General features: G+C 38.6%; 1 protein-coding gene across 1 annotated transcript; it reads left to right on the top strand.

Moving 5' to 3' along the window:
* The first annotated feature begins 10,798 nt into the window (after window positions 1–10,798).
* On the top strand, window positions 10,799–12,159 carry LOC131063095 (uncharacterized). The gene is made up of 3 exons (XM_057996868.2): window positions 10,799–11,022; window positions 11,262–11,346; window positions 11,428–12,159. Exons 1-3 carry the CDS (start codon window positions 10,914–10,916, stop codon window positions 11,864–11,866), a joined length of 633 nt encoding a protein of 210 aa, XP_057852851.2. The 5' UTR covers window positions 10,799–10,913; the 3' UTR covers window positions 11,867–12,159.
* The last annotated feature ends 548 nt before the right edge of the window (window positions 12,160–12,707 follow it).

Below are 12,707 nucleotides of genomic sequence, written 5' to 3'. Positions count from 1 at the left end.
AGTCCAGATTGCTTCTCCACAAATGTCTTAAACTTCCTGAAAGAGTCAAAGACATCAGACTTGTACTTAAGAAAGTACACCCATGTATGTCTGGAGAAGTCATCAATAAAAGTGAGTACATAACGGGCCCCTGAAAAAGAAGGAGTCAGAAAGGACATAAGATCACTGTGTACCAACTCTAGGGCTGCCCTAGCATGAGAGACTCGACCCTTAGGAAAAGGATCTCGATGATGTTTGCCAAGGACACAACCACGACATACACCATCTGTACAAGAAATCTGTGGAAGCCCAATCACAAGTGCCTATGTACTCATCTGCTGTAGATATCTATAATTGACATGACCAAAATGCTCATGCCAAAGCTTGCTCACTGAATCTGCATGTGCTATAAGAGAGGAACCAGCAGTGTCTGAACTCTCAAAGCCATCAAAACTATATAAGTGAGATGCAGAATCCACACTCCCAGTAGCCACAACCAAGTCAGGATCATGAAGATCTCGAATAACCACATCATGTGGAGAGAACTCAACTATCTTACCAGAGCCAGAGTGGCAAATCTGATAAATGGATAGAAGGTTTGTCGAAATGTCAGGAACCAAAAGCACATCCTGAAGACAACCACCATCCAATGAAACAGTACCAAAACCCTGAATGGAAAGTTGTGTTGAGTCACCAACTGCAATATGTCTAGTGCCTGTAGGAGCAAGAGCGGTGACCAAATCCTGTGTGTGTGTCATATGGTGAGAGGCACCAAAATCTAGAATCCAAGTGGACGCTGAGGAAAATGCTCGTGCAGAAAGAGCATGACCTTTCCCTGTGGGCTGTGAAGGAGGCTGTGGTGCACTGATATTATGCTGCTGCATGGCTTCCTCCAAAGCCTCTAAATGTTTCCAACACCTAGAAACGGGATGTCCTTCCTTGCCACAAAAACTGCAAGGATTACCTGATTTCTTCTTAGTCTTGGAGGAAGACTCACCAGACTTTGAAGATTTGCCCTGTTTAGAATTGGACTGTGGTTTTGAATCAAACTTAGGTGGTGGCTTGGAGGGATTCTCACTAGCCTCTGAATCTTTCTTAGGCTTCGGTTTCTACTTCTGTTTTCCTTTGGAGGGCTGGGCTACCAATGCTTGGTTCTGTGAACCTGAAAGGGAATCCAACTGCTTAAGCTTAGCTTGCTCACGAGTCAAACGATCACAAAAGACCTCAAAAGAAGGCATGACATGGCGAGCACCCAATGCATCTATGGTGGAATAGAAGGTCGAAGAGAAGATCTGAAATGGACCCCGAAGCTTGGAGAGAATCAGGAAAATGCACTCTGTATCAGTCTTAGTCTTACCACAACCCTGCAAGATTGATCTTTGCTATTTGAACTTCATCAGAAAGTCCTCAATAGAAGGAACCGAATCAGGTACCAAGGAAGTTAACTCTGCCTCAAGCTGCAAAGCTTTGAACTCGTTGACAGTACCAAAAAGTCCCTCAAACTTGATCCAAATAGCTCGAGGAGTGATACAACCCTCAAGATGAAACTGGAGACTGTCAGAAATGTGTAAAGCCATCAATCCCATAGCCTGATCCATATTGTTCCTGTGCTGCATAATCTCAAAAGGACGTGTCAACTGAGGCTAAACCTCATCCGAACAGGACCATAACCCTTTAGACTGGAGAAGAGTCATCATGCGACCCTTCCAAGTGTAGTAATTATGCGGTGTGAGAGATTCAATAGGTCTGTCTGCCATCCTGTGAACTGTGCCTCAACTGCTCTGAATTTTTAATTATTATTAAGTGGTCTTTCAGAACTAGACAGAAGATGCAGAAGGGGGTTTGATTTTTTTTGTATTGGTGTTTGTAAATTCTAGTTTTTTGATGTAAATAACAGAAAGCAAGAGAAAACACCCCCCCACAATGCAAAAAACTAATCCCCAGTACAAACTGAAAGCCAGAAAATGATAGAAAGCAATAACGGGTTGAGACAAAATTTGGAGCACCTGAATAATTTTCTAATGAAATAAACAGTAGATATAGAAAGAGCACAGAACCACCTTTCTGACGCCTATTCGCTTTCAAAAAATGGAGTCCGTATGCAAAAGATATGGCTCCTGGAGTGCACAAAACTTGTTCTGACTTTGACTGAAAAAAAACACTACAAAATGACAAAATCAAAAAAAAATATTCTATCAATTAGATTGGGCTCAGAACCAGCTTTCCAACGCCTATTTTTTTTTGAAAAACGGAGATTGGACGCCCAAGTTATGCCCGATTTTGTAAAATTGCTCCTAAAGGGACCCAGATGGGCCTTTAAGCCCTCAAGGGCTTAAAAAAATAAGCCCCTGGTCCTTTGGGTGACCAGGGGTGGGCGCAGGGGGGCGGCGGCGCGGGGGCGGCACTGTGGCGGCAGGCGGCACGATGGCTAGGCGCGGGTTGCGAAGTGGCGGCGGTTTTCGCCTGTGGCGCGGCGGTGGAGACCGGGCCGCGGCCGGTGGTGATCGCCAGCGGCGGTGGCCGTCGGGCTGCGCGTGCCTCCAAAAAGGGCTGCGCCCGGTGGAAACAAAAACAATGATTTTATATATATATATATATATATATATATATATATTTTTTTTTTGATTTTTTGCCTCGGTTTTTGTGCCCTAGGGTCGTACGGCCTTGGGGCCAAAAAAATTTGCCTCCTGGTGCAACTGTGTCCAAATCGGATGAATTTTATATGGAAATAGGGGTTTTTGGGTGCTACGAGCTCAACGGTGAGGTCTGTTTGGGCTCAAAGTGTACCGAAAAAAAATATCCCCTATTCCAAAATAAAAAACAGAAGACAAATACAGATCTGATGCAACCAAAACCTGGATCTCAAAATCTTTCAAAAGTCTGAACAAGCTGCAGTAGATCTGGCTCTGATACCATGTAGGATTTGAGAAATACAAATCCACAAAACCTAAAAGAACCCTGCATGCAAGAAACCTGTCACAGAGAAAGAGAGAGAATGAATACAAGGGTTTTGGCTCTGACAAAGAGAAAAGATGTATTATCAGAGAAAAAATGAATCAAGAATATGAATAATACAAGAGATCAATCCTTATAAAGGAGATCAACACCAAAAGGAAAACCTAACCCTAAGGTGTGAGCATTTAATAATTAAATATTAATTATTAAATGACTAATGTATGCATAAAGAGAAATCTTAAGAGGAGAGCAAAGTTAATTAATTACTTTACTCTAACATCTTCTAGGGGCTAGAGATCTAGAAGATGGTGAAATCAAAGAGGTTATCCCCTAGAAAAAGCAGCTTGGCCTGAAAAATATGTCATCATCTAGCTCTCTCATTCCACCATAAAGGTTGGGTCCTTTGGGGTCTCCCCCTTTAATGGAACTAATTGCCTCAGAGCAACCAATAGAGCTGGTTAAGCTTTCCCTGGATCTAGGATTGGCATCCTTACAAGATCAACCAATCTCTCTAGTTTCAAGTATGGAGGGCTTGATGAGGCAGAGGTTTTCCCTTCATCCCTGAAGGTTGTTTCTGATCCAATTGTAGAATCTGAGTATGATCGAGTGGCTAGGGAAGTTAATATCATTGCCAATTTTGTAGGGGAAGAAGTAGTAAACGACCTCATGGACCTATTGGTTGATGAAATCTATGATGATGAGGAGTTGGAAAGACAACTAGATCTCTTTTCCAAAAATTTAGTGGATGTAACTAGAGTTGACTTAGAAACAGATGAAATCTTTGTAGCATTAGATAATTTAGAAAATGATAACCCTAAATTTCTAGGCATCCTCAACTCTAATAGAAGCAAAGACTCTCCTAACTGTGCTAAACATAGTAAGAGAAGAGGTAGGAGATCCCTTGCTAAACTAAGATCAAAGGATGGAGAAGCCAAGGGTCAGTCTAAAATATCTAATCTTTTTAATGCAGGGGAGGGGAAGTTCTTCCCCATAGAGCCATGAAAATCTTAACTTGGAATGTTAGGGGTCTGAATGCCCCTAACAAACGGTGCATTTTAAAGCGCTGCATCTCTGATTCTAAACCAGATATAATGCTAATCCAAGAAACCAAAATGAACTCCTCTAAGATAGCCCTTTTTGAGAAAATCCTAGGCATTAGACAGCTAAAGCACTCCCCTGCAATAGGGGCCTTAGGGGGATTAGCCATCATTTGGGACTCTAGATTCATATCGTTTACAACTTTAGAGATTAAGAAAAATTGGATGGGAGGAGAAGTAGTAAGTTATAGAAATAACCTAAGATTCAAATTGATTAATGTTTACGGTCCCATCCAAAATAGGGATAAGGCTAGGGTGTGGGTGGAACTGGAGTCTTTCCTCAGTAGTTTCCCAAATGATGTATGCATCATTGGGGGAGATTTCAATGCCATCACTAAGATAGTAGACAAAAGAGGAGGGAGCAATAAACTTCCTCTAGTGGCTGTGGATTTCAATCATTGGATTAATAGGAACTCCCTGTTGGAAATCCAAACGGCAAATAATGCCTTCACCCTGAACAACAAAAGGCTTGTTTTTTGTAACATTGCAGAGAAACTAGACAGGTTCTTTATCCATGAAGGGCTCTTAGAGCTTAACTTTACCTTGAATTCACAACTCCTCCCTTTACCAGGGTCCGATCATTTTCCACTCCAACTAATCTTATTATCTAACCACTCCCCTAAAAAGTGTCCCTTCAAATTTGAGAACATGTGGTTCAAAGAAGATAACTTTTTAAACTTAATTGAGAACTGGTGGAAAAGCACTATTTTCTCTTGTTCGAAGATGTTTATTATCACAAGTAAGTTAAAGCTTATCAAAAGGAAGCTCTTAGAATGGAATAGGACTAATTTTGGAAATATTTTCTATAAAAAACTCCTAATAAAAAATGATCTTAAGAATGTTAAAATTGAGGTTCTTGAGAAGGGGATGGATGAGCATCTCTTCCTCAAAGAAAAGGCTTTACTCTCTGAATATGAAAAGACACTCTCAAATGAAGAGATCTTTTGGAAACAAAAATTGAGGGAGACCTGGTTGAGTGATGGGGACCAAAATACTAAGTTTTTCCACAACAGTACTAAGCAGAGGCGATGGGTCAATCGAATTTCTAAAATTAAGAATTGCCAGGGTTCCATCCTGTCTAAATCGGATGATGTTGCCTCTGAGGCAACAAGGTTTTTTGATAAAATCTTAAACAATATTGAAGGCTCCAACCTCAGAGGCCAACTCAATATTATCAAGAATCTTGCAAAACTCATTAAAAATGACCACAACAAAATCCTGTCAAAGAAATTCTCTGAGTAGGAGGTTAAATTTGTCCTTATGAAGATGAATCCCGACAAGGCCCCGGGCTCGGATGGCTTCCCCACTAGCTTTTTCCAAAAATGTTGGGGTTTTATGGGGACAAAGATCACGGATGCCTTAGAAGGTATTAGGAACTCTGGTAAGATTCTCAAAGAAATCAACAATACCTTCTTAGCTCTCATCCCCAAAATAGAGAATCCTTAAAGCTTTAATGACTTTAGACCAATAACCCTTTGCAACACTCTGTACAAACTCTTAACAAAAACCCTAGCAGCCAGACTCCAGAATCTTCTCCCCGTTATCATTAGTGAAGAACAAATGGTCTTTGTAGAAGATAGATAAATCTATGATGGGGTTATTATAGCCCAAGAGGCCATTCATTCGGTCTAGCTCAACAGGGCCCCAAGTATGCTAGTCAAATTAGACATAAGCAAAGCTTATGACAAATTTGATTGGCACTTCCTATGTAAATGCTTGGAGGCTTTGGATTTTCCAAATCCTAGATCAACCTAATCTTTGAATGTATATCCACCCCCAAATTCTCGGTCTTGGTTAATGGTTCCCCGGAAGGTTTCTTCAGTAGCTCAAGAGGGCTCAGGCAAGGAGGTCCTATGTCCCCCTTCCTCTTCATCATCATGGTTGAAGCCCTAGGTAGATCCATCTCTAAGGCTAAAGAAGAAGGTGGGATCCAAGGAATCCCCATTACCAGCAGCCTCCCTCCCTTTACCCACCAACAATTTGTCGATGACACAATGCTTTTTGGGCAAGGAAGTGTAAGGGAAGCGAGTGCCTTCGAAGGCATCCTTAATTCCTATATGCTATCCTCGGGTCAATAGGTGAATCTAGCCAAGTCTACAATTTTTATGTTCAACATAGACCCCTCCTTAGGAAAAGTGATCAACACTGTCCTAGAGATTAGTGAAGGAACTCTTCCTTGCAAATACCTAGGCGTTCCCCTTGACAAGGGGAAAAGACTCTCAAAATTTTGAGACAACTTGGTGGATAAAATCAAGTCTAGGATTAACACTTGGAAAGGAAAATGGCTCTCATCTACAGGTGCTAATGACAATCGTAAAATATCACTCATATCTACAAGAATCTTAGGACTTTCTTTTGGCAAGGTGCTAATGACAATCGTAAAATATCACTCATATCCTAGGACAAGATATGAAAACCTAAAGAAGAAGGAGGAGTTGGCATTAAAAACCTTTGTGATCAGGGAAAAGCCTTGGGTGCCAAGTTAGTTTGGAGGATGTTCAGAACCCCCCACCTCAAATGGGCTCGCTTGTTGCACCAAAACTACCTTAATGGAGGGAATCCTATCCAAATCTTCAGAGAAACCAACCCTCCCAAAGGGTCCTGTCTATGGAATTTTATGTTAGACTGTAGGAGGATTATCTCTTACAGACTTACTTGGAACCTGGGGTCCGGGGATAAAGCTCTTTTCTGGTTGGATTCATGGGGTGGATATAAGGCTATTGATAATATCCATGACTTTGGTGCTAATCATATGCTTCTCGAATCTCATAGAGGACCCTTGTTAAACAACTATATCTCCCCTTCAGAGGATGGGGCTGGTTGGCAATGGATCGAGAAGGAAGATGAGGATATCCCGGTAAGGGATAAACAAAAACTTATGGAAATTCTTAAATCAAGAAACATTGCCTTAGGCCAGGTTGAGGACAAGCTCATCTGGGATGGCTCCCTAAGAGGAGAATACAACTCAAAGGATGGGTACTCTCTCATTTCCAAATCATTTATAAGACCTATGATTAAGCTTCCCTTGAAACTTTGCTGGGATAAATACTATCTGCCTAAGGCAGGTATCTTCTCCTAGCTTGCAGTTCAGAACAAGCTCCTAACTATGGACAAATTTACAAGAATGGGGTCTGAGGGCCCTAGTAGATGTCCTCTTTGCGAGGCTGACGAGGAAGACACCAATTATATCCTCCTTAACTACCCCTTTGCTCACAAATGTTAGATCTGGTTCACCAACAAACTTGAATGGTCTGTAGCCTTCCCCCACACCATCTTTGGAATGCTCAAGCCATGGCCTCTCCTTAGGCGTGGCTGTCTCTTTGAAGGCTTATGGATAGCTCTTCTTTCTTCCATTATAGGGGAACTATGGAAGGAGAGAAATAGACATCTCTTTAAGAATGAAAAACTAGAGGTTCCCAAAATCATTAACAGGATAGAGTCAGCTATCATTGAGCTCATGAATAACCGACTGTCATCAGGAACATTGAAGAATGCCTCTATCACTTATTGGGATGAAAATATGAAAAATCATTGGGAAGGATTGTCCTATCCTCCCTTTGTAGGAGAGGGTCCTATTGTGAGTCTTCATTCAAGGGATGCATGCAGATGGCAGCCCCTAGGCGTAGGCTGGGTGAAGCTAAACTTTGATGGGGCTTTCCATGGCAACCCTGGGCAAGCAGGGATAGGATGTGTTGTTCATAATTGGGAGGGCAAGGAACTTGCAACCCTTGCCTCTCTGATTGGCATCAACACCAACAATTGGGTGGAACTTTTGGCCCTAGTGGAGAGTCTACATTTATGTAAGAAACTAGGAGTTAAGAACTTGGAAATTGAAGGAGATTCGGCTATAATTGTCAACGCTCTTAGGAAAGGTAGTATGCCTAATTGGAGACTAAATTCTTTATTGTCAAAAGCTCTTGACTTATGTAGAGATTTTGATAGGTTCACAGTCAATCATATTTATAGGGAGGGCAATAAGAGAGCGGATGAATTGGCCAACTCGAGAGCCGATGGCATCAATCTCCTGTCAGTGCCACCTTAAGGAAATCCCCTCTTTTGGTTTGGTGTCCTACATGACCGTAAGCATGTTTCTTCTTTCATCCCCTTATGTTTCTCTTGCTAAGACTCTGTTTTCAACCCCCTTATTTTCTCCTCTTCCTGCCCCTATATTTTCGAATAGATACTCAGACAAAAATTCAATTTCAATATGCCCATATATCCGATCTTCAAGACTTTAACTCAGGAAGTTAGGCTCAACCCATTATCGGATATAACCATTAGAACACAAATCTCAATCATATATTTTTTTAGTCGTCTCCTTCATACCCATTTAGTCTTCCATCCTTTAGCCCAAGGAGAGGCCCCACGTCTAATATTTTTGTATATACTTATCTGGGTTTTATAAAACCCTCACCTTGATTCAGTAATCCATCCTCATATTCAACCTCTCATCAGTATATATATATATATATATATATATATATATATATATATATATATATATATATATATATATATATATATATATATATATATATATATATATATATATATATATATATGCAGGCTTTATACCACATTCTTGCAGCTCAGGATCCTTCATGGATTACATGGTTCTTATCCATCTCTTCATTTACTTGAAGGTATATATGCCTTTTCCCATTTTCATAATCTCTTAGAGTCATACACTTTGATAGCATCACTTTATCTCCCTTCGAAAGGTTATGTTTCATCAAAGTTACCTTGTTTTGATGAAACCATCGTATTCGTCAATGAGCCTTGTGGTTTCATCGATCTCCTCATTTTTACCTTACGTGTTCGTCGATGTAATGCTCCATTGGTTCATTGAAACCCTATTTTTGACAGGTATCCTTTTGTCACTGTGTTTCACAACCGCCTTTTCAATCTTTAAGTTTATCGATTAGGATTCCTCACTTTTCAGATTTTACTTTGGCACCGATGAAATTCCTTATGTCGATGAAAGATGAATATCTTCCTTTGTCCTTTTTTTTTTACCGATGGCATGTATTTGAAACAAGAGGTGTACCATTTCGATAAAATTAGGCATTTCGATGCGAGGTTAGTGTGCACCTGTGTTTTCATCGATGTCACCTGTGTTTTGATGAAACCATCGTTATCATAAATGAGCTTTGTGGTTTCATCGATCTCCTTATTTCTATCAAAAGCTTTACCTATGTGTCTATTTCGATGTAATCCTCCTTCGGTTCATCGAAACCCTACTTTTCGATCGGATTCCCAACTGTCTTATTGATCTTTAAGTTTATCGATAATGATTCCTCATTATCCAGCTTCTGCTTTGGCATCGATGAAATTCCTTATGTCGGTGAAAGAATAATATCTTCCTTCGACCTTTTTTTTAAACCGATGGTAGGTTTTCGATGAAAAATCTCTTTTTCTCTATCGACCTTTTGTCTTTCGATGGAACTATCACTGTTGTTCAATAAATTTAGTATCTCTTCGACACCATTCTTCTCTCAAAAAATCCTATCGATGAAACCTTCCCTAGTTTCTTCGATCTCATTATTTTGGTAGAACTATCTCCTTCGATGAATTCTTTTCTTGTCCTATCATTATCGTAGTTTCTTCGACAACCTTGCTTCTCAATAAATCATTTTCTGTTTTCATCTCTCTGTATTAGGTTTTGGATTGACAGTCCCATTTGCTGTGGAACAATCCTAGTATGGAAGACAAATTTTTATTATCTGAAATAGAAAATTAAATGTTACTAAAAAAGTTTGGCTAGTGTTTTTAAATCTAACATTGCAAGAGGAGTGAGGCCATCTTTTACAAGTGAAAGGATGACAGCTATGCTAAACAGGCTATAAATAACGTGCAACCAATGGTCAATCTCAGTGCACAAGGAGAACAATGTCAATTGTAAATAATAGTAAGGGCTTGTAAGGGAAAGAAAATATCTTCTCATATGTTCACCCTCAGCCCGGGGTGCTTCTATATTGTTCAAAATGTGTTATTTGTAATAACTGTAGAAACTTTCTGGACTATGGTCCCGAGTAAGGCCGGAGGTTTTCTCGCCTCCACTCTTTCCTACTAGCGCCCGCACAAGTGGAGTATTGTAAGCTTTGAATTATGATTAATAAAAATCTTGGCTTCGGCCTTTATCGATCAAAAAAATAATAATAAGGTAAACTTTATTATAAATATTATTATTGTTTTAAATTTGGATAAATAATTAGAAGTCGATATGAAACTATTCTTGAGAAGTTAATGTCAACTAATGTTTTTTAAATTCAAAAATTAAATTAATATTAATTTTCTTTCTATTACCTTTGTGGTGATAATATTTACATTAAAATATAATTGAAATTAAAACATAAACAAGTATATTAATTTATGTAAACCAAAAAATAAGGAGATTGGAGTGTAGTGCATGTAGAGCAAACTTTTCTTAAGTTTAATGAAAGAAAAAACTCAAAATAAGGAGATTGGAAGGTAGCGCATTTAAAGTCTATTAGCTATCCAGTGGACAACAAAATAAAATAATTAATTCTAATAAATTTAATTTAAAAAATTACTTAATGCATGTAAACCTAGAAATAAGGAGATTGGAAGGTAGTGCATGTAAAGCCTATTAGCTATCCAGTGGACAACATGAGCATTTAGCTTTTATCACATATAACAGCTATCCAGTGGACAACTTTATTGCATGTAAAGCCTAGAAATAAGGAGATTGGAGGGTAGTGCATGTAAAGCGTATTAGCTATCGAGTGGACAACATATAACACCTATTCTGTCACAAAATATCTGAGCTATATAAGTTTGAGTGGCCCCATCAACATTCTCATCGTCAATTCTCGTCAAATCACAGAGTGAGTGAGGAGAGGAGAGTGAATTTGAAAGAAAATGGCATCCCACTCCAATATTCTGCCTAACCAACACAAATGTAGGCTTTGTCCCGCACTCTTTCTCACGCGTCTTGCACTTGAAGGACATAACAATGCCCACAGATCAGGCAAGTGGATTTTCTATTTTCAAACAATTCTTTCTTCTCAAGTTACAAGTAATATTGGATTAACATGTTCATTTTCATTCTGTCTAGGGTTTTATTTAAAGATTTGCTCTGTGACTAGGGTTTTATTTAAAGATTTGGAGTAAAACCAAGTCTTGAGTCGTTTATTTTATGCGAGATGTTTTATTTTTTGAGAATACAATGTCTTCAAGAATTCAACTGTGATTTGAAATTTTGAACAGAAAAAGTTAAGGAGGAATTTGACTTTGTCGCGAATCTTTTTGCAAAGCGTTTGGCTTCGATATCTCGACCAGTACAACAAAAGCGGTATGTTTCGTTATTGTTGTTATTGTTATTATTGTTGTTGATGAATGCAACCTCATTTCTTTCAAATTTTGGATTTCGCAGACTAAAAACTGAATTTAGAGGAAGTGGTTTTCCTAGCGCTGATGCACTGGGCCTTCCGTTAACTCCGGAAGAAGTCAAATTTTTAGAGGAGAACTGCCCAGAAGTTATGTTGCGTTTCCCTCCTACTGCCTCTCCGGATAAATTGCAGAATTATTCTTCTTCACCCAGTCTTCAGAGTGTTTTTGAGGATGCTGAAGAACAAGTTCAAAAAATGGGTCAGAATTTCCAATGTACTCAGGATGTTTTGACGTCACAGCAACTGTTGAATTCTTCTTCTTCAAGCAATCCTCAGAGTGTTGGTGGACGTGGTGCAGAACAATTTGAACAAATGGATCAGAATGTTTTCAGGACTTGCTCACAACAATTTCAGCAGGGAGAAGATGAATCGCAACTTCAGGACTCGGAATTGCATGCAATTTGGGAATATCTGAATATCTGAATCCTCATTAGGTTAAGCAGCCACCTTGAACCTGCAGGAGGATCTCTATTTTCCTCTCCTCCCAAATTTCATGCCATTTACAGCAGCAATTTAAGCTGTCCTTTCTTTCTTTCTTTTGTGATTATGTATAACACATCTCCATTACAAACTGAGGTGTTGCCATCATTTGAGTCCACGTGGCACTGTACTAGTATAGGCTCACTGTGAACTTTTGGACAGAGCAATGGAACTCTGTGTGCTCGTGGTACTCTTGTAAATGTTTTTCATTTTTTCATATTTAATAAAGCTCAATATTTGTAAAGCAATTTGTTGCTCTCGAGTGCCCAATTCACTGGATAAGAATATTTACTTAACTTTTCCTACTTTGTTTTGTAGGCATGCACATAAAATGGAAATAATATATTTTAACTTGTAGATCACCTTCTCTTAATTATTAGTTTTAATGATTGACGGCTCATGCACGTTTTTTATATAACAGTTTTGTTACCAAATTTTTTTAAAAAAATTGATGTTAATTTATTTTAATAAATCTTGTTATCGAGTAGTTTATTATTAGATTTTTTTTAATATAAAATTATTTTAACTGTTCTTTTATAAAGTTAGAAATATAGTGCATATAAAAGAATTATTATAAAAAATTAAATCTATTAATGAATAATTTATTATATAAATTGTTTTTTATATAAAAATTATAGCATTTATTTATTTATATAAGATAAAAATTCTCTCTCTATATAATTTATATGTAAAATCTATTTCTTAGACGCAACTTTTAAATATTTCATTTTTCCTCACCATTGTCATCGTGTTGTTTCTTGTTTCTCATTCTTGTTCAGTGATC

This window comes from Cryptomeria japonica, chromosome 11 (genome assembly GCF_030272615.1).
Source record: "Cryptomeria japonica chromosome 11, Sugi_1.0, whole genome shotgun sequence".
Classification (NCBI taxonomy): Eukaryota; Viridiplantae; Streptophyta; class Pinopsida; order Cupressales; family Cupressaceae; genus Cryptomeria; species Cryptomeria japonica.
The sequence above is the reverse complement of the archived record's forward strand: the minus strand, read 5'-3'. Positions and strand labels throughout refer to the sequence as shown.

Bases quoted from the DNA above. Each gene is read 5' to 3' on its own strand.
- LOC131063095 (XM_057996868.2), top strand. From the start codon at position 10,914: ATGGCATCCCACTCCAATATTCTGCCTAACCAACACAAATGTAGGCTT. The intron at 11,023-11,261 runs GCAAGTGGATTT...AATTTTGAACAG, and splicing joins TAACAATGCCCACAGATCAG to AAAAAGTTAAGGAGGAATTT. The intron at 11,347-11,427 runs GTATGTTTCGTT...TGGATTTCGCAG, and splicing joins CGACCAGTACAACAAAAGCG to ACTAAAAACTGAATTTAGAG.